This window comes from Botrytis porri, assembly GCF_014898465.1.
Source record: "Botrytis porri strain MUCL 3234 chromosome Unknown BPOR_013, whole genome shotgun sequence".
Taxonomy (NCBI): Eukaryota; Fungi; Ascomycota; class Leotiomycetes; order Helotiales; family Sclerotiniaceae; genus Botrytis; species Botrytis porri.
In genome coordinates, this window is record NW_024066087.1 from 1,302,647 (window position 1) to 1,326,590 (window position 23,944).

Consider the following 23,944-nt stretch of genomic DNA (forward strand, 5'->3'; position numbering starts at 1 on the left):
AAAGAGCGGAATGAGTAAAAAGGGAATTCATCTTGATCAATGTGTAATTACTATATCTAAAAACTCTAGAATTCTATGAGTTGTAGACTTCAAGGTCCTATGTCACTAGAAAAAGGTCCCGTCGTGAGACATGTCCATTTTTCAGTACGAGCTGTATGATCTGAAACATAGATCTCATATTTTGTGTAGCAAATATCTAAGATTTAGTGCACCCAGTAGGTCTAAAGTTTTGTGTGTCGCAAATATGTAAAGGGTCTCTCCCTTAAAATTGATTGTAATGAAATTTTACAAACCCCAACTTACGAAGATGCTGCGTGCTTCAGACTCGAACTTCTGTACATATCAACCAATTCCTTTCAACTATGTCGGATTTAACTACCAGTACTTGCAGAGAATTACCAAAATCCGCGGAACAATTATTGAACAATACCATAAATCAACATATTGCTCACATAGAACAATTTCCACATATAGTTGGCTTTAACAATCCATTCTTTATTGCAGATATAGAAGTGATTCGACGTCAACATGATCTTTGGGTATCTCATCTGCCTTTTGTCCGGCCATTTTACGGTGAGATGAAGTTCATCCACTTTTATATTCGTCAAAACTGATGTACAAGAATAGCCGTCAAATGCAACACTGACACTGTCATGCTGAGAATACTTATGCATCTTGGCATTGGATTTGACTGTGCATCTGTGGAGGAAATGAAGACCGTCCTATCATTGGGTGCTGATCCTGGTAGTATTATTTTTGCAAATCCATGCAAGGCCCCCGAAGCACTTGCTTTCGCCTACAATGTCGGCGTTAGAAAGACGACTTTTGACAATCTCGACGAGCTGGATAGCATAAATAAATACATGCCTAACGCACAACTGATGCTTAGAATTTTTGCAAATGATAACAGTGCTCTTGTTACCCTGGGGGACAAATACGGTGCCCCACTGGAATCGACTCAAGCACTTCTTATCCGCGCGAAAAAACTGGGTATAAACGTCATTGGAACTAGTTTTCATATTGGTAGCGAGCCCTCCCATAAAGATGATGTGTTACAAAATTAACTTTTTGTTAAGGGTCGGGTGCTTCAGATCCTGCGGTAATTCGAAAAGCCGTTGAACATTCCAGATTGGTCTGGGATATTGCAGAATCTTTAGGATTTTCGTTGAGAATTGTTGATATTGGTGGCGGCTTTCAGTCCACAGAAGCCGAATTTGGAACCATGGCCACGGCTGTATCTAGGGGTATATCAGAAGCAGGATTTCCAAAGCAAACAACTTTCATTGCAGAGCCTGGACGTTTCTATGCACGCAGCGCATTTACACTTATTTGCAAAATTATAGCACGCCGAGTGTCAACGATGACAGGATCTTCCAAAACTTTAGAAATGTTATATCAAAACGATGGTGTATACGGAAACTTTATGAATGGGCTTATTGAAAAGGAAGACTTTATGCCAACATTGATCAAAGGCAAATTAAATACGACGATGGCACGCAAGACTGGGAATCATACCTACAAAATTTGGGGGCCAACATGTGATAGTACAGATTGTGTGAGTCAGAGCACCACTTTCGGCTGCGAAGTCAGAGTTGGTGATTTTTTGGTGTACAGAAACATGGGAGGTAAGTACTCAGACCGAACCATTTTTCCTGATAGCTGACTGACTATATTACAGCTTATACTTCAGCTACAGCAACGCGTTTCAACGGATTTTCCAATCAAACGGGTACTATATATATCTGTAGCAATCTCCAAGATTATACCCAAATTGAGGACTCTAGCAGCGAAGGGGATACTTGCTCACCAATGAGCACGGCGTTCAAGATTCCTACCGGTGAATTTTAATGTTCTTGCAAATTACTCAAATGGTGTTTTTTCTTCTGTCAAAAGTGCCAATTGGCTTATAAACTTGCTTGATGTTCTATTTGGAAAAGGGACCGGGAAAAGTTAAGGATGAGTGGGATGGTTATGTCGGACATCTGAAAATACAGGAGAAGAGGCATGTCTCAACGCGCAAAATGACGCATGTCAGCTAAAATGTTCCCAATTAGAATCGCTCGAAAATTTTATTCAAATTTAGTAAAGAAAGTGTCGTTTATTCGTGAAATTATGTATCTGGCAAAAGAATGCTCGCTGAACTTTCTTCATGAGCTTACAGTGTCTGAATTCAGATTGCAGTAATTAATTTGGAAGAAGTCCTTGACATGAGTGTAGAACCACTAGTTCTAGGAAGAGTTGCCAACTTGGAAGAAGTTCTCAACACAGTGCAAGTAGTGCAACCAGGAGAAATAATCGGTTGGAGAAGAACAATTGAATTAGCAGAAGTGTGTTGCAAAAATTAGGGAAAGTGGTTGACCTAGCAGACACACTTAGCCTGGAACGAACGATCAACCCTTGAGAGCCAATGGATCCAGGAGAAATAATCGATCCAGATGCAGTATTCAACTCGGTAGATGTATTGCCCAAATAATTCAAAGTACCCAGCTCAAGAGAGGTAGTAAATTCTGGGCAAGCAATGAACTTTGAGGGAGTACTCAACTTAGGCGAAACATCCATTCCCAGCGTACCAGAAATGCCGGCAGAGCCATCAAACTTCGTCGTGACTCCAGCTGGGGAAATGGGCAAGATTCATTCATCGGCGAGTTTACCCAGTGACCCTTCCCGCTAGGGTGAGGGTTTGAGCGCAAAACTGCATTGATCTATCAGAATAGGTCAGACAAAGATGGCATTTTGACGTGATTGATATGTGCCGTAATATTACAAAGACTTTACCTATGTATTGAACGGATTGTTACATACTCGCAGAATTGGCTCAGTCTTATGTTATGTTCAAAAATCTAACGATGTCGTTTGATTTTGTGACCCCTGTCCAAAAAGCTATGACCTTGGTGCTTAAATTCTTGCCGCATTATTACTCATAACATAACTACAATTTTGTACAAAAGTACCCCTCCATTCTTTTTTACTTTATTTATAAACGTGAAATTTATCACTCAACACAACCCGGTCTTATAGCCAATCTCTTCACAATCGCAAAGATGGCGGAGCCAAGTAAAGAAATTCCAACCGACCCCGCCATCGCAGCTGGAGGCGCCCCAGCTACCGGTGAAGACCCCGCACAGCCCTCTAAGAAAGGAGCCAAAAAAGCAGAAGCCAAAGCCAAGAAGGAAGCAGAAAAAGCACGCAAAGCCGCCGAGCAAGCTGCTAAGCAAGCTGCCGCTGGATCTGCTGCTGCTGAAGATCTTGCGAAAGATAATTACGGACAAATTAAACACACCACTAAGATTGAAGCCGAAAGTGTACATCTGAGGGAGATTGGAGAACAACATATCGGCAAGACAATCAAGGTTCGCGCATGGATTCAAAACGCAAGAATGCAAGGAGCGAAGATGGCATTTGTGGAGTTAAGAGAAGAGGGTAACTGGACAGTCCAAGGAGTTGTGAGTGCCAGCGCGGAGGGCAAGCCAGTCAGTAAACAAATGGTCAAATGGATTGGAGGGTTAAAGTTGGAGAGTTTTGTTGCGGTTGAGGCTGTTGTGCAGAAGCCATTGGAGCCCGTTAAAAGCACAAAGGTTTCGAACTTCGAATTGCATCTCGGAAAGGTTTACTTAGTAGCTACTGCGCCCGAAATGTTGGGCTTAGGATTGGGACCAGCGAGCAGAGCTGTAGGAAAGTTGGATGAGGAGGAAGATCTCAGTGAAGCTGCTGCCGGTATATTAACACGAAAGAATGATTTATACTAATGAGCTAACACTTATATAGGTCTTAGTGTCACAGAGGGCACTCCAACAGCTAGTCTGGCATCCCACCTTAACAACCCCGCTATGCACAAACGAGCACCTGTCAGCCAAGCTATCGCTGATATTCGAATCGCTGTTGAGGATTACTTCTGCGACTATCTAAGAAGCCATCGTTTCAAAAAGTTTCATCCTCCTTGTTTGATCGGAGCTGCTTCTGAAGGCGGTGCAAACGTTTTCAGAATGCCATACTTCGATAAAGAAGCTTATCTCGCCCAATCTCCACAATTCTACAAACAATTCGAAATCGCCGGAGGCCGAAAGAGAGTCTACTGTGTTGGACCTGTTTTCCGTGCAGAAAATTCGAATACTCCAAGACACATGACTGAGGTAACAAAACCCGCTTCACAATGATGATAAAATACTGAAAAAAAATCTAGTTCATTGGTCTTGATTTGGAGATGGAAATTGAGGAACATTATCACGAAGTCTTGCACATGCTTGAAGGTGTCCTTCTCTTCATTTTCCGTAACCTTGCCGAAAACTACCGTGAAGAAATTGAGCTTATCCGCTCCATTTACCCATCCGAAGAATTCCTTCTTCCCGAACCTGGCAAGGAAGTCCGTCTTACTTTTGCCGAAGGTCAAAAACTCCTTCGTGAAGAAGGGCCCGAAGAGTTCAGAAACGTCACCGACACTGAAGACATGAGCACACCTCAAGAAAAGGCTCTCGGAGCACTCGTTCGTAAGAAGTTTAACACTGATTTCTATGTTCTTGACAAATTCCCAGTCGACGCTCGTCCATTCTACGCGATGCCAGATCCCGAGAACCCTGCCGTCACTAACGCCTATGATTTCATGATGCGTGGACAAGAAATTTTAAGTGGTGGTCAACGATTACATTTGCCAGAGCAACTGGAGGAGGTGATCAGATCAAAGGGCTTGGACCCCAACCAACCTGGTATCAAAGAATATGTAGATGTGTTTAAGAGTGTCGGTGTGCCTCCTCACGGTGGTGGAGGAATTGGTCTGGATAGAGTTGTGGCTTGGTATCTGAATTTGCCGAGTGTGCATTTGGTTTGCGATTACCCAAGAACACCAAAGAGATTAAGTCCTTAGATTTGACTTTTGAAGAACATCAGAGTTGAGAATGATATATTTTTTGAAGACACAAAAGGTTCATCAAACTTGGAATCAATTTATACGCTTCCTATTGCCAACGCGTGACGATAGCCTGGAAGTATCAACTGAATCATCTTCGGCATGGAACATGATAAACAGGCCACAGCAAGAAGCAACAAGAGCACAGGAATTCTTGAGTAAAGAAGAAATTGATGAACAGCTCAAAAAAATCCATTAGGCATACCGGACCTCGGGTGTAGTCAATAAGTGCAGGTACTAATTTGAGAAGCGCTCTTGTGTTCGTTCAGCATTTCAATGTTATAATATATTCTGAAAGCCCAATTTGTTATTAGTATGGTGGAGGAAATTAAGGAATCGTGATTCGAAATTGAGAATCTGCAAGAACATAAGCTTTCCAATCATGCTGTTTTCACCGATTCAATTACAAATTGATGATCGCATCATTTTTGAGAAGTAAAGTGGAGAAATGCTAACCTCGCTTAAAGTCTACTTTACAAGACCATACAAATTTCAACTAGCAGAAATTATCGAGTAATGAGGTACCCCAACACTTGGCTGTAATTGAATGTTTAACTGGTTCAAGACTCTGAATTCGATTAATACAATTGTTCTGCTTAAAAACAAGTTAGTAATTGGGACTAACGATGATCCTACTCTTGCCACGGCAGATTTAGACGTTCCTTCGCACATAGATTATAGATTGGTCAGGCTTTTGACTTGCATTTTAAATTTTCACTCTATCGCTTTGTCTTTTCTTTTTCGCTCAAAATTTGGTATTACGCAGGTAGATCATGTAGTCTAACGACCCTTTTGCTAGTAACTCGATCCATTGTGAAAATTGACTAACAATGAATAGAGGCAGTTGAAGAGAAGAGCCCGAGAGCTGATACCGGCCGAACAAGTTGACTTTGTTTTATTTCTATTGGAATGAAATTTGTGACTACACAAAAAACCCATCCATTCAGCTAACACCTGCTTACCTCCACCCCAATTTCTCGAGGACGCAAATTAAATATGTGGAGCTCTTCATCACTGCATCTCGCTTAGCAATATGTCGTACAGCACATTCAATAGATGTTCAAAGTATATTCGATATATAGATTGAATATTAGGCTAAGATTAATGGTACCTACTGAATCAATCCAAACCTACTACAATGGGAGATTTTTCTGCGGGTGGAGGGTTTGTCTTCGCATCATAATTTTCGATCTTTCCTTATTTAATCAAAGTTGAGGGTTTCTTTTCACCTTGATTGCTTTGAACGCTGTGGAGCTATTGAGGGGCAGTATCTTTAGCCCTTTCTGTTTGGCCCGAAGATAAAGGCTCATTCAATAGTGTAAATTATTTCGGGTGGGAAAGGGAAGAAACCACTGATACACCCGTCATTTCACAGTCGTTTTATCGATCGTAACAATTGAATCTACTTCTGGATCTTTTTCGTGAGCTTCTCATGGTGAAAATATCTAAAAGTGAAGACACCAGCGGATACACGGTAATACAAATGAGCCCATGATTTATAGGAATTTCCACTATTCTGAATTCCTGCTCCAGAACAAACTTAATCTCATTCGATGACACCAGAGTCATATCTGTTCATTATTACTATCTATAACTAATGGAAGAAGTGTTTAAATCTGATCTCTTTTTAAATCTGGTCTCTTTAAATCGTTTCCCATCGACGCTTCAAATGACCCGTTGAAATCAAGACTGTATCCACAGTTGGGCCTTGAATCAGCCCTGCAACGATCGCTCATCCTATTCTCCTGGCATACATACGTGTGATAGATGTCCAACCGAAAAGATGACAAGTTCCCTTATATCGACCAGATTCACATGTGAATTCTAGGCTGCGCAACGGATACCCGCAGGGCGGATAATGGTCTCGACAGATAATCCGCAGATAATTCATCTATAAAGCGGATAATTCAGAATAAATACAAATTACTTGTGGATATTTATTTATTTGTATATTATATAATTATTTATAATCTTTTATAATATTAATATAATTTTATAATTAATATAAAAATTAATATAAATTTAAACTTGCATTATTTTTGGGCTGGAAAATAATCTGAGAATAGCTTTATATTTTAAGCAAAAAAAAAAACGGAGAATCTATATATCTATAAATAATTTATTTATTTAAAAATAAATAGATTATTTATAAATAATCTGTAGATTATCTATACAAAATAGATAATTTTAAAGTTTTGATAAATAATTTGTAGAGTAAGTAAAACCTCTGATGGATAACCTATAGAGCGAATTATTCATAGATAATCTATAGGTACAAATAATTTGTGCGCAGCCTAGTGAATTCCCACCAAAATCCAGCTAGATACTCTGCTCATCCAACTTCCTTTTCCTCCCTCGTTTGAGCTCATCTAAAACCTGCGACCGGATAATCCAACCACTATCCATAACTCTTTTTACAGTAGCCAGATATCTGTATCTCCTCGAACCTCGCAGTACCAATCTTTTCTCCCGTCTCTCCTGCGTAAGTTTGCTTATCAGACTCTTGATGAAGTTATCCTGCATATTCATTCTCTGATACTCGGGTATTCTTGAAGGAAGGTGGATGTTGCGACTCTGAAGTTCGTCATCTGAACTTATATCTGATGATAGAGAACCGATGTTTTGAAGTGAGTTTCGAGGGGTATGCATATCTGTCTCCATCTTTGGAAAACTCGAAAGGGGCGAGGTAAATTTTGTGCGTGATTTCCAGTGACTTGTGAATTCTATCTCTGGCTTCGTTGCCGTGATGGGTCTCATCGAAATCTCTAACGGTGGCGAATCTTCTCTAATCTTGATAGAGACTCCGGTAGCAGCACGATTTTGACCAGTATCATATCTTTTTTGAAGCTCAACTATAATCACTGACTGTCGCGCTTTTGTTTTTGACTTTGATGATCGTATTTTTCTAAATCTTGCGAGAGATCGAGTAATAGAGGAAAGTGAGCTTTTGAGAATTGTGCTTGGGTCTTTCCTTTTTGATTTCTGTAATTTGTGGGGCCGTCTGGCGAACATCTTCGAATCTAGAAATGGATAAGTGAATGAACGTCAATAAACGTAAACTTCTATACATTTGGTGTGATTGTAAGTTTTTAGGTTGTGTAAGGCGGAATAAGTATTAATAAGTGATGGGAAGGAGGAGTCAGCCGTACTTGAATCTTGGGATGTCAGAACAGCACCACGAAAACACATCAAATATCACGTTAAATTCTGGAACAATTCATTGGATCAAAGAATTTCTCATATTCGACTTGATTTCGCGGCGTACAAGGGACTGAATGTGTTACTCTAGAAGTCCTCACATACAACACTGCATCATATGTTGACCATCCCCATACAGCGAACGAAAAAGCTCATCCTCACACATGGCCGCTTCCAACTCTTCAGCAGAACATTCCCAATCACCATCAACGATATCCCGGCAATCATCCTCCTCTTCATCAATCTCAACTCCATTCACATCATTGCTATCGCCGACAATCTCACACTCACTACAGCTGTCGTTCCCGGGCTCACCCGTTAACATGCATTTCCTGCAGCATTCACGCCCCTCGCTAAATCTCTCCCCCATTTCTTCCCATTTCGTCCCCATACTTTCATATTCATCATCTACAATCCGCTCAAACTCTCTCTTCTCTAATTTTATGAATGTATCCTCCGAGAATTCACGCCCCTGGCCTAAAGTTTGTTTCGCCTTTTCTTCGTACTGTTCGGTCTCAGTGATGCCAGCACACCTTTGGCTATACTTTTCCTCGAGCTCCTCTTCTGCTGTTCTCCCATCTTGAGCTGGCGACTGCGGTGGTGAGTCCTCAGAGGTTTCTGACGCGTCTTCAGAACAGCAAATGTTGCAGAGACAAAGACCGCCGTCCATTTTGAATTGATGGGGTTTTGCTTTAGTATTGGGAGTGTAGATTCAAAGTAAGGGATTTGGAGATTACGCTGAGGAGCGGTGCTAATGTTAAGAAACGTGGAGGATTCAACTTGGATTGGATGACTTGGCTCGAACCTTGTGTGAGCATTTTTGGAGGATTTCAGACTTCTTATATGGCGTGGAAGGGGGAAAGGTATTCATTGAATGAATCACTTACAAGAAAGATTTATCTTTGGACCCATTAAGAAAGAACAAATACGTATGGAGTAGATTGAAAGAGATCCATAACAAATATCAAACATATATGTAATTCAACCCTTATTAGTTGAAAGTTGTTATCCTGATACTCAGTATAGAAAGCCATAAAGGGTGGAATACTTTTAGTAGTATAAATAAGTCGTCTAAGAAGACAATCTGTAGGCTTGTTCAGAGTGTATTGTGAATTCCAACTGACGATCAGCTCAAAAATAAGGAAGTGATATAACATAAAGGACAATGTCAAGGTGCTCCACCATGAAAGTAGTTGAATATTCAAGATCATTATCCTTGAGAGAAGGCCTAATACATTGCCTGTAGTAAATATTATACTTCTTAGGACCACGGTGTCTTTTAGTACTTCCCGTCACCTACGCTTATATCATGAATCATAGGAAATCTACCGTTCGTAGTCCATTGCTTATCCTTCTATGTTATCATTTGCGGGAAGATAGTGTTCCTTATTTCGCGATGTCTCTTGGGCTGTGAGGCAGGAGCGATTAGATCACAAGTATTTCTAAATCTACACAGTTTGCATTTTATAAGAACAACACTGATTTGAAACTCCTTTACATTTTGCTAATCTAAAGAAAAACGCCTTCGATAACATGTCACTTAATTGAAGGAACAATTCAATAAATGAAGGTCCTTATACATTAAGGTAATGTTGATCATTTACAATGAATTTTCATCATCTTACTCAAGCCAACCACAATTCTCGATCTGACACCAATGAAATTATCCGTAAAACTTTTCTAATCGAGTTCTTCATGAAGAAGTTCCCTAACTTGCGAAAGCAACCAATTGCTCTCACTGCCCTGCTGATGGTTCGATGTTTCAGTATCCTCGTCATCATCCGAAATCTGCACTTTATGCTCCTCAGTAATAGACGAAAGACCATAGGGTAGAGACACCTCATGGTTTAATACATGCTCAAAAACCTTCCCATCGATCATCGAATGCCCTGTGCCTTAGTATCCATAATAGAAACGGGCGGGCGGCGCAGGTCTACGTTTCTCTTCATTATAATATACTAAGTGACGTAGCATATTTACAATTTCTTGGTATCTCTCCGAGTAAAGTGTCCATGCTTCAGAGGAGGATAACAGAATGCGCGAAGCAGATATGGCCTTGACGAAGAATTGAAGGTTGGATTTCATGTTCAGATCGTTCTCAAGTCCAAGGAAGGCAGTATGTTGAGGTAGTGTTTGGACTCGTAGCCTAGAGTGAAAAAATGAATTAGTTCATAGCACCGGTGAATCCTTCTTTAAGGGGCAAGGAGGAATAGGTTAAAGGTCAAGAGTCTGCGTAATAAACGATATATGTTAAGGAATAACTTACAATGTTTCTGAAATCATGAGCACCCTTTCCTGTATCAAGCCTAGCAAAACTGCTCGTGGGTCTCCTAAAGCTCTTGCCAAGCAAATGCTATCTGCGCACATGCTATTGATTGCTTCAATAGGAACCGCTGATTATGTTAGCCATTGTTCTATCTGAACATCAAGAGTGCATTCAGTCTGCTCACCATCTTTCCGATGCATAACTAAGTCTCTCACGGTATTCAAGCGATCCAAAAAGAAATGCAAGTCTTCAAGAACATAACCAGAGGTAAGATTGAAACGGATATTAGGTGCGTTCATGTGTAGATGTGTTTTCCAGGTGCTTAGCTCAATAGACTTAGGGCAAGTTTTGAAGTTCAAAGCTAGGTAGGGTTGAAAGTATTGACATGCGAAGCTGTAGAGAGATTCTTCGATGAGATCTTGGATTGCCGTGAGGATAGGATGTTGGAGAGTGAAGGGAAGAGCTGTGCTGCACTCATAATCACCTTCGTAAGGACCAAGGAAAGGTTTGAAAGGACCAGATACTGGTTGCTCTTCAATCTCGTAACCCTGATCAAAGTTGAGACCAGCAGGTTGCTCGCGTGGCAAAAGATGTGGACGTGTTGAAAGCAATTTTCTAATCCTGCAAGATGGGGTGAGACGTGGTTTATAATTTAACTGATGGTTCGAAATCCAGGTATTAGTTTCTAATGCCTCTCCTATTAGTGGGACATTGATAAGTCTTCGAAAAGCAGCATCTTGCTGTCGCTCAAAGGAAGCGCCATCGAGAAGCTTGTTCAAGTCAGATCCAGGGAGAAAGTGTTTGGCATTCCATATGTCTTGAACTAAATCACACATGCGTTTGAATGAAATTCCATGTAGATGTTGTTCAATGTAAAGAGGAGCGAACGAATTCAAGAAAGCGTCTCGAGTACTCTTCTTGCCATAGCGAGCGCGGTCACAATCGGAGAGCGTTAAGAAACTTTTGCGAAATGCGAGGAAAACAACGAGACTTTCGGTATGTATACGAGGAATCGAGTGGAGTCGGGGAATGCGAAACGTAGAATACATCTTGTTTATGGAATCTAAAGGGAATTGGTATGTCAGAATCTCAGTAAACATGATGAGTTGCAATGATAACATACCACTTAGATGGGGTGAGCGATGAGACAAATCCATCGTTGCGAGTGATACTGCAAATGTGGGTAGAAAGTGAGATAGAGAAGGAGAAGGAGGTAGATTGAGGTAGTAAGTGTTGTAAAAGGGAGAAGAAGTGAAGCCTCTAGATAAAAGCGACTTGAAAGTATTAGAGACTCAAAATTCGCCCTCAAAGCATTTTTCTGGGGTTTCCAGGAACTGCTCAGCCGTCGGAAACCCTACACAGCTTTAGAAAAAGAGAGCAAGGAAAAATCATAAATCTTATTTATAGATTGTTTTTCGCAAGCGAATCTATTCACCAAGTTCTCACCATCCATGCGAGCCACTAGCACGTGGTCATGTAGTACTTGGTATAGTGGAGGTCGAGCCATCTCAGTAGAAACGGCAATCTTCAGGCTAATCAACAAAACCAAGGATCATTTTGCATATAATTAATTGATGAATTAGACTACCTGCGCTGTCCACATTAATATCTAATTCTCCTTTGAGTATCTAGTCATGCGCCTTCTTGACTCTGAATATGGGACATAGCTCGTTTGACCTTGATTCCACAACCCTAATAGCGGCATGTATCTCAGAACTTCGAATTAATAGAAACGAGTTGCTTCTTTCCCGTTATCTCTCATCCATGTATCGTTTCGCAATCTTCGTATTCATCATCAATCATAACTTGCTCAGAACAGCTCGCCACTTAAATCATTGAATCTCGATCTCAATCTCGATCTCTCGGAACGACTTCTGCACTTGGCATTCATTGAACCGTCTTGTTCGAGGCTGTGAATACTATGGTTAGCCTTGTGACTCTTGACGCTGCTATTGATAGCTTTTATGAAACGGTCTTGATCATATGCTGTAGCTGTAACGCTGAGATCGAAACCATTCAATGGAATATTTGCAGGAATGGAAGGAGAGGTACCAGTTGCAGACTTTGTAGCAGTCGAGATCTCTTTAGCTAACTTCTGAGAAGCAAGAAGACGAGTAGCTTCCTCAACCGAGATAACTTTCACATTCGACTCATCAAATGGAACACCCTTGAAACGACGAAGATTCTCTTCCTTGATAGCAATACGAAGAGGACCTTCATCGCAAGTGTTAGCACGATCCTGAGAGTGATTCTGCGATACAGCCACGGGAACCTCACCGTGATTGATAAAGGCAATGTCACTTGGAACTGGGGTGGACATCTTGAACTCATCCGCAAATTTCCTAAGGTCACCCAACTTGGTAGCCATGTCTTGTTTAAAGTCTTTGGGGCCCTTGGCAGAAGCAGAAGTCTTGCCCGCATGGGAAGCCTGAAGCGCGGAACGATTCTTAGGCTTTCCAAGCTGACCAAGTTCGAATTGCTGAGCTTCTTTCGATGTGACACCGTGGAATTTTGGGGGAACATTGAGGATATTTTTGTCATTTCCGAGAGAAACAAGAGAAGATTCTACAGGCATTGTTTGACCAACCCCCTCCCAAGAGAGACCATTCTCGCAGGAGGAACCACTACTCTCCCAGGAGGAATAAGCAGCTGACATGGTAACCTGTTCTTGGCGTTTCGATTCAACTTGGTTCTTGCTTTCCTGTTCCATTGTTAACAATGCCGGTTCATATGCTGAAGCTTCAAAGTCTTGATCATTTTTTGGACCAATCATTGAGAAAAGTCTAGCTCGCATAGCGGCACTTTCTTGCATTAATTGGACTCTCTTCTTTTTTTGCTGCTCTAGTAACATTTCTTGCATGGCTGCTATCGAATCTGCTTGAGGAACATATCTAATATTTGAAATGCCTCGTTGCGTTGGGGGAACCCCTTCCCAAGTAGGAGACAAAACCTCTTCGGCTCTGATACCTTGACACTTTTGAACCTTCTCATCACCAGAATCGAGCTTCATATTGTTCAAACTTGGGAGTGAGGACAGTTGCGAATGGGGTTTTTTTTAAAGCATCAAGCAAGGTATCAAACTCCTCACCGCGTCGTTGAGCACGTGGTTGAGCTACTCGATGACCTCGAGTCACTGAGCGCTTTCTATTTCCTCTCTTCGAGACAGAGGTACGAGGTTTGCTAACTGGGACAATAACGTCATTTTCATCATCGGGAGCCAGAGCAACTTCCATCGCAGATGTAGCATGAGCTACAGAAGCAATCCAAAGACAATCTTGACGATTGCGAATGTTTTCGCTTAGTGATACATTGTCTTCAGTGGTTGCTGGATCAGTCTCTGACTCCGACTCTGCAAAGGAGAGGGAATCAGATGGAACGATACTATTTTCCTGTCCACGAAGATTTCCTGGTATGTCTGTCACCGATGCAGCGAAGGATACACGCTTTGTTGATCTCGATGGCGAGCTCCAATTGTCAGATTGAGTGGGAGCCCAATCAGAATCATCGTCATTTTCCAGGTCTGAATCGCAATCTCCGTCATCTGCCGCAATGCTCGATGGCGGCTGACGTCCATGTCCCAATCTGCTTTCATAATTTGCACGAGAGTTCGATAGTGGTGAATGAAATTCATGTCTACCTCCACTACTGCATATATCATGGGTTTCGTGGTGTCGATGATTCGCAAGAGATTCCTGGATGTAAGGGCTACCTTTTGAGATTGATGCAGTTGTATCAAGCTCCGGAACCAAACTACAGTGTGTATCTGTAATAGGACGCTTGAAGGTTTTCGAGTGAACAGGGTACGTATCATTGCCTGACTTTGATAGAGCACACTTTTCATCTTGCTCTATAATGTGTTTACGAACAACCTCTGCGCGTTGATCCGCCGTCATGCCTTGAAGCTTGTCATCCGAAGGTAAGCTGAAGAAAAAAGCTTCTGGATCACGAGAATTCATAAATTTTATCGTCCGATCAGCGAGGTAGTCCAAACACTGGCTGTATGTCCATGGTTGTTGCAAGGACAAAACGAAATTGTTTGGCTCCATTTTCATACTCCCATACTTGGGAGGATCTGGGTAATGAAGAGGTGGCTCATGCGAGAAATATGAAAAATCAGTACGCGAAGTGACCTTAGATGGAGGGTTGTTGACGTGGTGCTCAGCGGGGCGGATGTAGACGATCGTCTCAAGCTTCAAGATGTCCTCAGCGGTCCAGTGTTGTACACCACGGGTCAACTGGCACGAGTATTAGTTTAATTCTTGACAAAGACGAAGAGAAAGATGCTTACAATGTCTTCACAGCTTTTACCTGAAATGGTTGCTATGTTTGGCGTGTCGGTGTTCCTACTTGCTTCTACCGCGGCCTTAAAAACGGCTCGCTGCAGAGCGAAAGAGGTAAGATTAAGGCAGCGACTGATCATGGAGGTAAGTATGTATCCATTGCGGCTGAAGTTTGCATAATGCTTGAGGCTGAGGAACGGTTGACCGGCCTGAATACTCTGCTGTGCTTCTAACAGCGCCTGAATCGATTGCGGATGGCGCATACTTCGTCGAAGAAGCTCCACTTGCTGGGAGAGCTTTTTGCGTTCCGCTGGTTCCATTTGATAATATGATTTCTGGTACAGCTGGAGGAAGATCTCAAACTCAGCCATACTTGGAAATCCCGAATTCTCAATGATCAACAAATCCAGGTAAGTCAATCGTGGAGGTGGCATGAAAACATCTTCTCCACCTTGTCCACCTTGTCCACGGCCGCAGGATATGGCATCTCTGGATCGACAAACATGGTCTGAGGATGATGGTTGTTGAAGAGCAGACTTTTGGGGAGGAGGGGCAGATTGAGCAACAGATTGGGTAGTAGGAATAGGCAAAGGGTTGGCGGGTTGACCAGGAGCGTCGAGAGATTGATTGGAAGGTTGGCGCGTCATTTTGCAGTAAATAACGCGGTATTTGTCTATCGATTTCTGTAAGTCGGATTGATCAACTGGAGTTTCAACTTTCTGGGCCCAGGGCTTGAAGTTGAAGACTTGTGGAAACTTACAAAAAGTTGTGGTATTTGTACAATATCAAAGAGGGGGTAGTCCAAAAACTACAGTTACTGTGGCAAGCACAACAACAATAGGTTTGAAAACCTGTTGAAAAAGAAGTTGTTTGTTAGAAGAATCAAGTAAGAGGTTTATAGATCAAGTTGAGAATTGTTGAGAAGAGGATGGTTTATTATGATTCAAGATTGTTATGGGGTCCGTGCAGGTTCGAGCTATAGGCAACAGGAAGGTCAATCAGGTGTCATAAGTGTCATAATTTGAATTCACTATATTCTTGGGCTCTTTGGGAATTGCAAGGTCTGAGGTGACTTCTATGTGAACAGTTTTGTGCAATAGAAGAACATAGACATGAATGCTACTGATTATAAAACAGGTCACATAATTCGATCTTGGTTTCTAGACAAACTTCTAGGTAGTTGGACTGCTTTGATATGAACAATACCTTGAGAGAGAGGGAGGTATATGACTAGATCTTTGATATTCTTGAACACAAAGGCATTGATTTTGAGCACTTGCAACTTGCACATAGTCATACTATATTACTATGTGATAGAGAAACAATGATTAAAGTATATCAAGAAATTGAGAAGAACAGTGAAGACAATCAAGATATGCTTTACCAGCTCACTAGACTTGACATTGCGAGACTACCTACCTAATATCAAAGCAACATATCAATCACTGATTGCCACCAATCAGTACACACTCGAAGCAATTCACAACTTTGAAAACAAACCTTAGGAGACAAAAGTCTCATACTGCGCCCCTATACTCGGACAATGGTAGGAAGGAGAAAACACCATAGAATTTATTAGGCACGTAATATCCCCGCTAGAGGCTATTCACTCGATATCCCCCCATACTCATGCCATGGTAATTTGCTAAAAACGATTGATTTGCAGGTCAATCTCGTGATATTGTTATATCCTCAAACCTGCATGATAGTTCACAATGTAAGATTTTCATTTATAGGAAACCAGATGATTTCATTGCCTCCTAAATTTACATATCATCCATCATGGGAACGAACACCCCGCGCAACCAATTTATCAGAGGTTCGATCTATGCAAGTTCCCACTCATCATGCCTCCTATCAAAAGTTTCTCCCATTTAGTGTTTGTCGGCTGGCTTTGGGGTCTTTGCGTTTGGGTTTCTGGGATCGTTCTTGAACTCCTCGCCTGTAATAGCCATTCTTGTCAGTATCCCTTCAGTCATATCTTTACGGTCTTCGTGCGTAGACAAACAATGGAATAGACGTACTGTTGGCCATTGCGGTAGCAGCAGAGTTGATTCCGTACATAATGACGGCACCTAGTTCCCCAAGTAATATTAGCCCATAGTTCAGGCTCTAGCCTTGCCGTTCCTCCCCAGTTCCAAATGCTTTCGACCTTCGCATTTCGTGATCTACTTGGGATAAATGGCTCTCAAAGTAACATACCGGCAACGAAGAAAGGAGCCATTGGCTTTGCTAAAAACACAATTTTATTAGCAAACATTACTTGGAGATCGGAAAAGTGCGGAACGAAAGCTTTTCACAGCTTGCAATTGAAAGGCTGCACATACCGACAGGCACAGGGAACTTCTTTCCTAACCAAGACATCGTGAGTTTGTGCTGTGGAATACGATTGAGAATGTACCGGAGGGTTGATGGGAGGTTAGATGGTGGTGATGATTCCTGTAATAGTAGTGAGGTCAACTATGGGAAGGGCCGCAACACAATGAGGCTAGAACGTATTGGGGCTAGTGATGTATCACGTTTTCCAGACGATATCTGATGCCTTAATGATGAGGCCAAAAGCCTTTCCTTTCCCTAAATAGTTTAGTCTACGATGATTGGCCTACCTTCACGTGCATCGAGAGTCAATATCTTCAGCAGCTTCACTTTCCCCATACAAATATACAAATCACATGGATACAACTTACAAGATAGAATCTCAATTTGATTGGTCTCCACAAAAGACTCCAAGCCCGCAAACCCTCACAATGGATTTATCCGAAATGGAGCCAACCACATCCTTGCTTTACTCCTCACTTTCGTCACTGGCCCAGCTGCAGCTTGGTTGTCCTTTTTTCCTCTTTCAGTTCATTCACCAATTCCCCCCTTCCTCTCTCACATCACACCTCCAAAGTATTGTAACCACACAAACCTTTGAACCAATCTATCTCTGCCCATACAATTTTGATCCTTTCCCGCTCGAGCAATTCACTATTTGATAGTGCTTTTTATACTTCAAGACGGACAAAACAGTCAAAAAGTGCGGGGTATTTGACAAGCTTGCTATTGTTGGATTCCATTCTAGCCAATTATATGGTTTCTTGTGCTACGAACTTATCAAACCTAAACCAAAGCTACTTGTGCAGCTTCCATCTTCCTTTGTTTCTGTTGATTGCATCTCCGAAAGAAGAGGAGGAAACAACATCAATTCTTTAAGAGGTTATTGAATTCAATATCTGCTTTGCATTCGAAAAACGACCGAGACGAGACGAGACGGGGTAAACAAACCACGGCAACGACATCATACCGGCGCTTCGGAAGGTGCGAAGATACAACGCAGCCCATTATACGATAATTGAATGACAATAGGAGCATAAAACCTCAATCGTTCAATTAACCAAGCGAAATTCCTTCCTTCACCTCTCTGAGATTGTGGTACTTTGATTACGAAAACGGATTCATCCTTCGACCAATCTCAAACAATTCCAATAATCGTTACAACTATTGACCACACCAATAATCAATCAACAACAAAATGTTTACACGACGAATCGCACGCAGCTCTATCACGAGTCAACCTCTTAGAGCCTTCACGACTACATCTACCTCTCTCTCTCGTACACCAGCCCTATCAAATATCACCCCCCAAGGTGTTGCCTCATTCGACGCAAAGCAGAAAGAATTTCGAGAAAGAATCGCAGAACAACATCGTAAGAAAGAAGCTGCAAGTGAGTCCAAATTATCCTCCCAAGCTCAAAAATCTGCTTCGGCAGACCATGCACTAAATGGAGTAGAGCACACAAATGGAAATGGTGAGAAGAAAGGAAAATTGAGTAGTCTAATTTATGGCACTCCTGAAGGTCGTGAGATGGAAAAGGAGATTGAACAGAGTTTCAGTCAGGTTTTGGCTAGAGGCAAATATGTCCACTCGATCGTGTTTCATGAGGTCAAGCCAGATAAGGTTGATGAGTATGTCCAATTGGTTGGGGAATGGTATCCAAAGATGGCGGGAATGGAACAGAATAAAGTACACTTAGTTGGAAGTTGGAGAACAGAGGTGGGAGATTGTGATACGTTTGGTACGCTTCAATCCTCGTCTACTTTTGAATGTATCTCATCTACAAACGCTGACAGATGAATTATTACAGTTCACATTTGGGAATACCAACGATACCACGGTTACCATGATTCCCTTCACAGTATCGCATCACACCCTGGCTTCCAAGAATTCGACAAGAAACTCAAGTCTCTCATTACAAAGAAGAACGTTTCTCTCATGCAAGAATTCTCTTTCTGGCCTACCACTGCACCCCGTCAACTTGGTGGTCTCTTTGAATTACGCTCGTACACATTGCACCCTGGAAACCTTTTAGAATGGGAGACTCATTGGCGCCGCGGTCTAAAGGCTCGCAGAGAAGTCATGGAAGGCGTCGGAGCATGGTTTGTACAAATCGGAGAATTGAACACTGTGCATCATCTGTGGCAATTTGCGGACTTAGAGGAGAGAAAAAAGAGAAGAGAGCAAAGCTGGGAGATCGAGGGCTGGGGAGATACAGTTCACAAGACTGTGCCATTGATTCAAAATATGAAGAGTCGAGTGTTGATTCCGATGCCATGGAGTCCAGTTGCTTGATCTATTATCTGCGTGGATAAGATACCAGAATTGGCGGGAGAAAACTTATGCAATAAACGTGAGCGATGTGGATACCAGGTCGAATTTAGTCAATGAAGTGTGTTATTGAAGCGATGAAAGTTGAATGGACGATACCCAGCTCTGAACTTGAGGGACAAGATCAGCACGCTGCTACATGTATTAAGAAATTGATAAAAACCAAAGGAGACTTGTAAGGAATTCAGATGCAGATGTTTTAAAACAATAGATCGGCGAAGTCAAGCTTGATTCTACCAGGTAGTGTTGTGAGATTTGATGGAAAAGTATCCAACAAGGGTGCCGCTAGCGTTTCCGCCGGTCTCGGCTCGTACCGAGATGACAATGTTATTGCACTATGTACTCCGTCACTCTGTAGTTACATACACGACATTACATAGACCATATAACTAGCTTTAAAAGATGCTCTTAGTTCCACAAACGCGGTTGTGTTTGCTCACCGTGGATAAGGGCGCAGCACCGGTTCACAGCAAATTTCATGTATTTGGGCCCCCACGGGGGTGTGAAGGGCCGATGTTGAATTACTTCATAAAAGTCCCGGTACACGATAAGTGTCTGTTACCAGAGTTTTGATTTATTATCCTATCTGTGCCTCAATAGATGGGTTACCTTTGTACCTGCATCTCCAGTATGCTGCTTACCTATCTCGATAGAAATTGTGGCAGAGTGGGTGGTCAAGACAAACATGAGGTGTGTCATGTGGTACTGTATTGTAACCCTTTTTCTCAAGTATAATTATTTGAATCTTGCATTAAAGTCAAGTCAAACATTGAACCACACGCAAGCTTTCTTTTCGATACTGAAAGTCTTTATCTTCCTGTAGACTCCAATCCATTGGTAATCTCAAGACCATACAATGAACAGTGACTTTCCGTACAACGGCATTCTCCCATTTACATACCAAGCATCTGGCATTCTATTTGCAGACTGGATAAATCTATTTACACTCTGTCTCGCTCCTCTTATTGTTCACATTGTTGCTGGCGTTCCATCGCCCGTCTATCTCTCCAGCCCACGACCCCGCTGGCACGAGCGGCTCGGCCACTACAATCCCACTTCAATACTATGGCGTTATTTCTCAATCATCGATCGACGAGCACGATCCCGCGCATGGAATGCTGCGGATATGGCAGCTAGTAATGCACATTTCTGGACGTCGAATGGATGGGACGGCTCGGAAAATATGATGCGGAGAAGTCGACGATTTTGTACTCGCATTCCGAGTTCTCCGCATGCTGTTTGGGTTTCGAAGACATCGGCTGAAACAGTGGCGACTGTATTGCAGGGACTGCAAGCTGCTTGGCAATTGGTCGGTGGATTGGACGGGGGTGGTTATTCTAACACTATCTCCCTGGGAACGGTTTTTGCACCGCCGGCTATATGCGGATTAATAAGATTACCAGCGGCAATCTGGATATCTGATGATTATTCATACGTGGATGTGGATATCGATATCGATGGCGAGGACAACAGTGAACCAGAAATAGAAACTTGCGACGGATACAGCCTGACTAACACATTAAAACCGCGCAAATCACCCACAAGTCGTACTCTTCTCAGCCTAGGACTTCTCGAACCATTTCCTGTCCAATCGCTTGATCTCCACTCTCCCCATAGCTGGCGCGGTACAACTATACGAATCTCATTTCTCCTTCCATTACTCGCTCTCCTGACCCTGGCACTCCTATATCTAACCCCCTATAACACATCATCCTACCCCACAAATATCTTCTTCACACTTACTCAATTCCTCGTCGTCACATTCTTCACCATTTTCCTCGTTTGTTCAATCCCCATCTATACATTCTTTTTTCTGACTAATCATTCCACAACTACTATCATCCCTTGTATAACAAGTCTCTGGTATAAAATCTACACAGCGCTTTTATTCGCTTGCATGCTTGTTCTGGTGTGTGTTGCGGGTCTGGAAACTCGTGCGACGCCGTGTGGTCTGTATACTACTACTCCGCCGGGTTTCTTTGATATGGTGGTTTGTGGAGGTTTGAGTGTGTCCCCGGATGGGGCTCTGGAGGGAGTGACTTCGAGTTTGCCGTTTGGAGTTGCGTGGAGGAATAATACGAGTGAGGAGATGGGGGACGGAGAAGTTCATGTGGGGGAGTTTGAGGGGTGGTGTAAGATTGGGAGGATGGGTGATGTAGTTGAGGCTTTCTCGCCTGTTAATTTGTCGAGCTTTGGTGGGTGAGATATCCGAGGGAAGGGTGTGAAGATGTAGCATGTATATTATATGCAGGCCCTAGAATTCGAGCAGAGACAAATTGTTCCTGAGAAAACCTATCATGTTCCGGTAATTGTCACATGTGGTCTAATTGGAAGACAAAGCTAAAACTTTCAAAAGTACTCAAACGCACCACCAAAGGTTTACTCTCACTAGTTCGCTATACAAGTGGCTGCTGATGTGAATCCTTTAGCTAGCAGTCAAAATTATTTTAACTTTTATCCCGAACGACGGACTAGCGAAATAGGAATTTAATTCTTGATCATAGTCTATAAAAGGTTGCCTCTTCATTGAGATATGGAAAATTGTGTCTCTGAATTGGTCCCATTAACACCATTTGTAACATGAAACTTGCTGAAACGACAGCAAGGTGCCACATTCGATCTCCTCACTTTGATATCTCATGGTCCAAACCCCTCACATTTGGTAGAAAAAAATGCGGCTTATCATTACCCATCGGCAGAATCAACTGGCAGTCAATTCATCAACCCGGACGAATCATCCACAATCGAAGTATCAACTTAATCACTACAAGTGCTACCACAAATGTACGAATCTTGAGCCTCCGGAACCTCCGCTAAGTCCACTCTCTTAGTTCCCTCCACTTCGCCCTCGTTAACTCTCTCACATAATCCCTTCAACTTCTCCCCTACCCACTCAAAATCTTTCAATTCAAGATATATCTGCGCACTCAATCTGGCCCATAGTACATTCGCATGCCAACCAATCTGCAGATAGGTGTCAAATTCTTTGACTGTGGTTTTGTTGAGCCATACTTTGATCTTTTCTGCATCGGCAGGTTTAAATGCTGTTGTCTCGGATATTGCATGAGACTCGTCGCTGCTCTTACGCCAAAAGGGTATTGGTAGCTTGATGTTAGTGAAGCACGTTTCTCTTCCTGGCAATATGGGGAGAGTATGTGTATTAAGGGTTGAAGCGCATAAGTTACCGCCTGTTTTAGCGAGATCAAAACAATATTGACGAATTGATGCTTCACCGCCGCAGATGGTATTCCGGAAGGATATTGCGGCGGGGATGCATAGGTATGGTGTATAGTCAATGGTTGCAACAAAGTTGAACATTGAGATGAAATAGTTATTGATGTTTTCCAGAGTGTCATTCTCGGAACTTTTGCGGTAGCCGTGAGATGTAGGAAGGGAGGTGCGGATGAGATGTTGGTTGCGTAGGGGTACATAAAAGACAGCACACGAGCGAGGGGTATAGAGCCATCTGCTGTAGGTTAGAATACGAATTTAATGAGAAGGGAATATCATACTTATGGCAGTTACTGACGAAGAAGTCGGGACTGACTGATCCAAGATGTGTGAGGTCAATGTGTCCGATACCGTGAGCACCGTCGATTAAACTCAAGACGCCTAGTTCTTTGCATATCTTTACAAGCTTCTCCCAAGGCATTCGAACACCGGGGAATGTCAGGACCTGTCAATGACATTGTAAGATAATCGTGATCGTCAATCAAGTCACATGAGATGCACTCAAAGCAATGCATGAGCGGTGATGTCAGAACTACTGACAATTTAAAGCGACTCCATTTGTAAGATTGAGGCAACCTTACCGTATCAAATATAGCCAACTTAACTTTGGTACCCATCGCTTTTACCAACTCTACAAAGTCCTTGAATTCTCCCAACTCACTCTCCTCATTAATCGGAAACTCCAATACCTGACAATGTGTCGCCACTTCTACTCCCAACATCTCTCTTACACTTTCAACTGTCTTCTCACACGCATCATAAATCGTGCTGAAATAAACAATCATATCTCCCTCCTCCCATTTCAAATTCCTCAACACGGTATTCACCCCTGTCGTCGCATTCGGGATTAGAACCACTTCCTTGGGATCAGCACCTAGAAGAGGTGCAACGGCTTCTCGTGATTTATCAACGAGTTCTGGGAGATCATAGACGTAGAATGTACTGGGTCTTTCAGTACATTGCTTCTGAAATGCATCTTGAGCTTCTTGAATAGGACGTGGGTACGCGCCAAAGGAACCGTGGTTTAGAGGTGTGTAGCTGGAAGCGAATTGGAAATGGGTATCACGCATGCGATGGCCGAATGGAGGCCGAATTGTCATTTTGGTGAAGGGGAAGGTTTTAATATTGTCTGTTTTGATTGTACAGTTGTAATGACTTCTGGGAAAGTCATCGTTGTTGATGGTTTGGTCAATAACTCGTTGATCGTTGCCAGATCGGATTCTAGAGTGAGTTGTGGCTGGGGTTTAGAGAATCACACGTGATATGTATTTGTTTCATCCACTTTATCAGCTACAAGGCTCTATCTCGTTTGCCTGTACTGTCGCCAAAATCATGGTCTCTTTAATGATGATTCCTGTTGCGCAGATCAATAAATTGATTGCTAGATATGTTTCTTTGCTTGTGAATGATGTCGTAAAGCA

General features: G+C 42.4%; 9 protein-coding genes across 9 annotated transcripts; 4 read left to right on the plus strand and 5 right to left on the minus strand.

Annotated features, from left to right (window-relative positions):
* Positions 1-362: 362 nt before the first annotated feature.
* Positions 363-1,848, plus strand: EAF01_009293 (uncharacterized protein; the record flags this gene model as incomplete). The annotated part of the gene is made up of 4 exons (XM_038917549.1): positions 363-573; positions 628-1,023; positions 1,077-1,625; positions 1,679-1,848. 4 exons carry the CDS (start codon positions 363-365, stop codon positions 1,846-1,848), a joined length of 1,326 nt encoding a protein of 441 aa, XP_038767154.1.
* Positions 1,849-3,041: 1,193 nt separating this feature from the next.
* EAF01_009294 (uncharacterized protein) lies at positions 3,042-5,336 on the plus strand (the record flags this gene model as incomplete). The annotated part of the gene is made up of 3 exons (XM_038917550.1): positions 3,042-3,714; positions 3,766-4,130; positions 4,181-5,336. The coding sequence occupies 3 exons, from the start codon at positions 3,042-3,044 to the stop codon at positions 4,856-4,858; spliced, it is 1,716 nt and encodes a 571-aa protein (XP_038767155.1). The 3' UTR covers positions 4,859-5,336.
* Positions 5,337-8,195: 2,859 nt separating this feature from the next.
* On the minus strand, positions 8,196-8,768 carry EAF01_009295 (uncharacterized protein; the record flags this gene model as incomplete). The annotated part of the gene is made up of 1 exon (XM_038917551.1): positions 8,196-8,768. One exon carries the CDS (start codon positions 8,766-8,768, stop codon positions 8,196-8,198), a length of 573 nt encoding a protein of 190 aa, XP_038767156.1.
* A 1,226-nt stretch (positions 8,769-9,994) lies between these two features.
* Positions 9,995-11,521, minus strand: EAF01_009296 (uncharacterized protein; the record flags this gene model as incomplete). Its single annotated transcript, XM_038917552.1, has 4 exons — positions 9,995-10,244; positions 10,365-10,491; positions 10,549-11,427; positions 11,488-11,521. 4 exons carry the CDS (start codon positions 11,519-11,521, stop codon positions 9,995-9,997), a joined length of 1,290 nt encoding a protein of 429 aa, XP_038767157.1.
* Positions 11,522-12,174: 653 nt separating this feature from the next.
* On the minus strand, positions 12,175-15,291 carry EAF01_009297 (uncharacterized protein; the record flags this gene model as incomplete). Its single annotated transcript, XM_038917553.1, has 3 exons — positions 12,175-13,384; positions 13,446-14,599; positions 14,653-15,291. 3 exons carry the CDS (start codon positions 15,289-15,291, stop codon positions 12,175-12,177), a joined length of 3,003 nt encoding a protein of 1,000 aa, XP_038767158.1.
* Positions 15,292-16,207: 916 nt separating this feature from the next.
* Positions 16,208-17,171, minus strand: EAF01_009298 (uncharacterized protein). The gene is made up of 4 exons (XM_038917554.1): positions 16,972-17,171; positions 16,847-16,876; positions 16,669-16,719; positions 16,208-16,586 (listed from the first exon to the last, which is right to left on the minus strand). Exons 1-4 carry the CDS (start codon positions 17,006-17,008, stop codon positions 16,519-16,521), a joined length of 186 nt encoding a protein of 61 aa, XP_038767159.1. The 5' UTR covers positions 17,009-17,171; the 3' UTR covers positions 16,208-16,518.
* Positions 17,172-17,494: 323 nt separating this feature from the next.
* EAF01_009299 (uncharacterized protein) lies at positions 17,495-19,746 on the plus strand. Its single transcript, XM_038917555.1, has 2 exons — positions 17,495-18,702; positions 18,772-19,746. Exons 1-2 carry the CDS (start codon positions 18,159-18,161, stop codon positions 19,254-19,256), a joined length of 1,029 nt encoding a protein of 342 aa, XP_038767160.1. The 5' UTR covers positions 17,495-18,158; the 3' UTR covers positions 19,257-19,746.
* Positions 19,747-20,148: 402 nt separating this feature from the next.
* EAF01_009300 (uncharacterized protein) lies at positions 20,149-21,495 on the plus strand (the record flags this gene model as incomplete). The annotated part of the gene is made up of 1 exon (XM_038917556.1): positions 20,149-21,495. One exon carries the CDS (start codon positions 20,149-20,151, stop codon positions 21,493-21,495), a length of 1,347 nt encoding a protein of 448 aa, XP_038767161.1.
* A 208-nt stretch (positions 21,496-21,703) lies between these two features.
* On the minus strand, positions 21,704-23,771 carry EAF01_009301 (uncharacterized protein). The gene is made up of 3 exons (XM_038917557.1): positions 23,105-23,771; positions 22,805-22,968; positions 21,704-22,758 (listed from the first exon to the last, which is right to left on the minus strand). Exons 1-3 carry the CDS (start codon positions 23,621-23,623, stop codon positions 22,050-22,052), a joined length of 1,392 nt encoding a protein of 463 aa, XP_038767162.1. The 5' UTR covers positions 23,624-23,771; the 3' UTR covers positions 21,704-22,049.
* Positions 23,772-23,944: the final 173 nt, after the last annotated feature.

What these genes read in the sequence shown, in the direction of transcription:
- EAF01_009298 (XM_038917554.1), bottom strand. Translation starts at nt 17,008, where the DNA reads ATGTCTTGGTTAGGAAAGAAGTTCCCTGTGCCTGTCG. An exon ending in GGCTCCTTTCTTCGTTGCCG is followed by an intron (nt 16,720 to 16,846) that starts GTATGTTACTTT and finishes TTGGGGAACTAG; the next exon opens with GTGCCGTCATTATGTACGGA. An exon ending in TGCTACCGCAATGGCCAACA is followed by an intron (nt 16,587 to 16,668) that starts GTACGTCTATTC and finishes TGGCTATTACAG; the next exon opens with GCGAGGAGTTCAAGAACGAT.
- EAF01_009299 (XM_038917555.1), top strand. Translation starts at nt 18,159, where the DNA reads ATGTTTACACGACGAATCGCACGCAGCTCTATCACGAGTCAACCTCTT. An exon ending in GGGAGATTGTGATACGTTTG is followed by an intron (nt 18,703 to 18,771) that starts GTACGCTTCAAT and finishes GAATTATTACAG; the next exon opens with TTCACATTTGGGAATACCAA.
- EAF01_009301 (XM_038917557.1), bottom strand. Translation starts at nt 23,623, where the DNA reads ATGACAATTCGGCCTCCATTCGGCCATCGCATGCGTGATACCCATTTC. An exon ending in AGTTGGCTATATTTGATACG is followed by an intron (nt 22,969 to 23,104) that starts GTAAGGTTGCCT and finishes TGTCATTGACAG; the next exon opens with GTCCTGACATTCCCCGGTGT. An exon ending in TTCGTCAGTAACTGCCATAA is followed by an intron (nt 22,759 to 22,804) that starts GTATGATATTCC and finishes AACCTACAGCAG; the next exon opens with ATGGCTCTATACCCCTCGCT.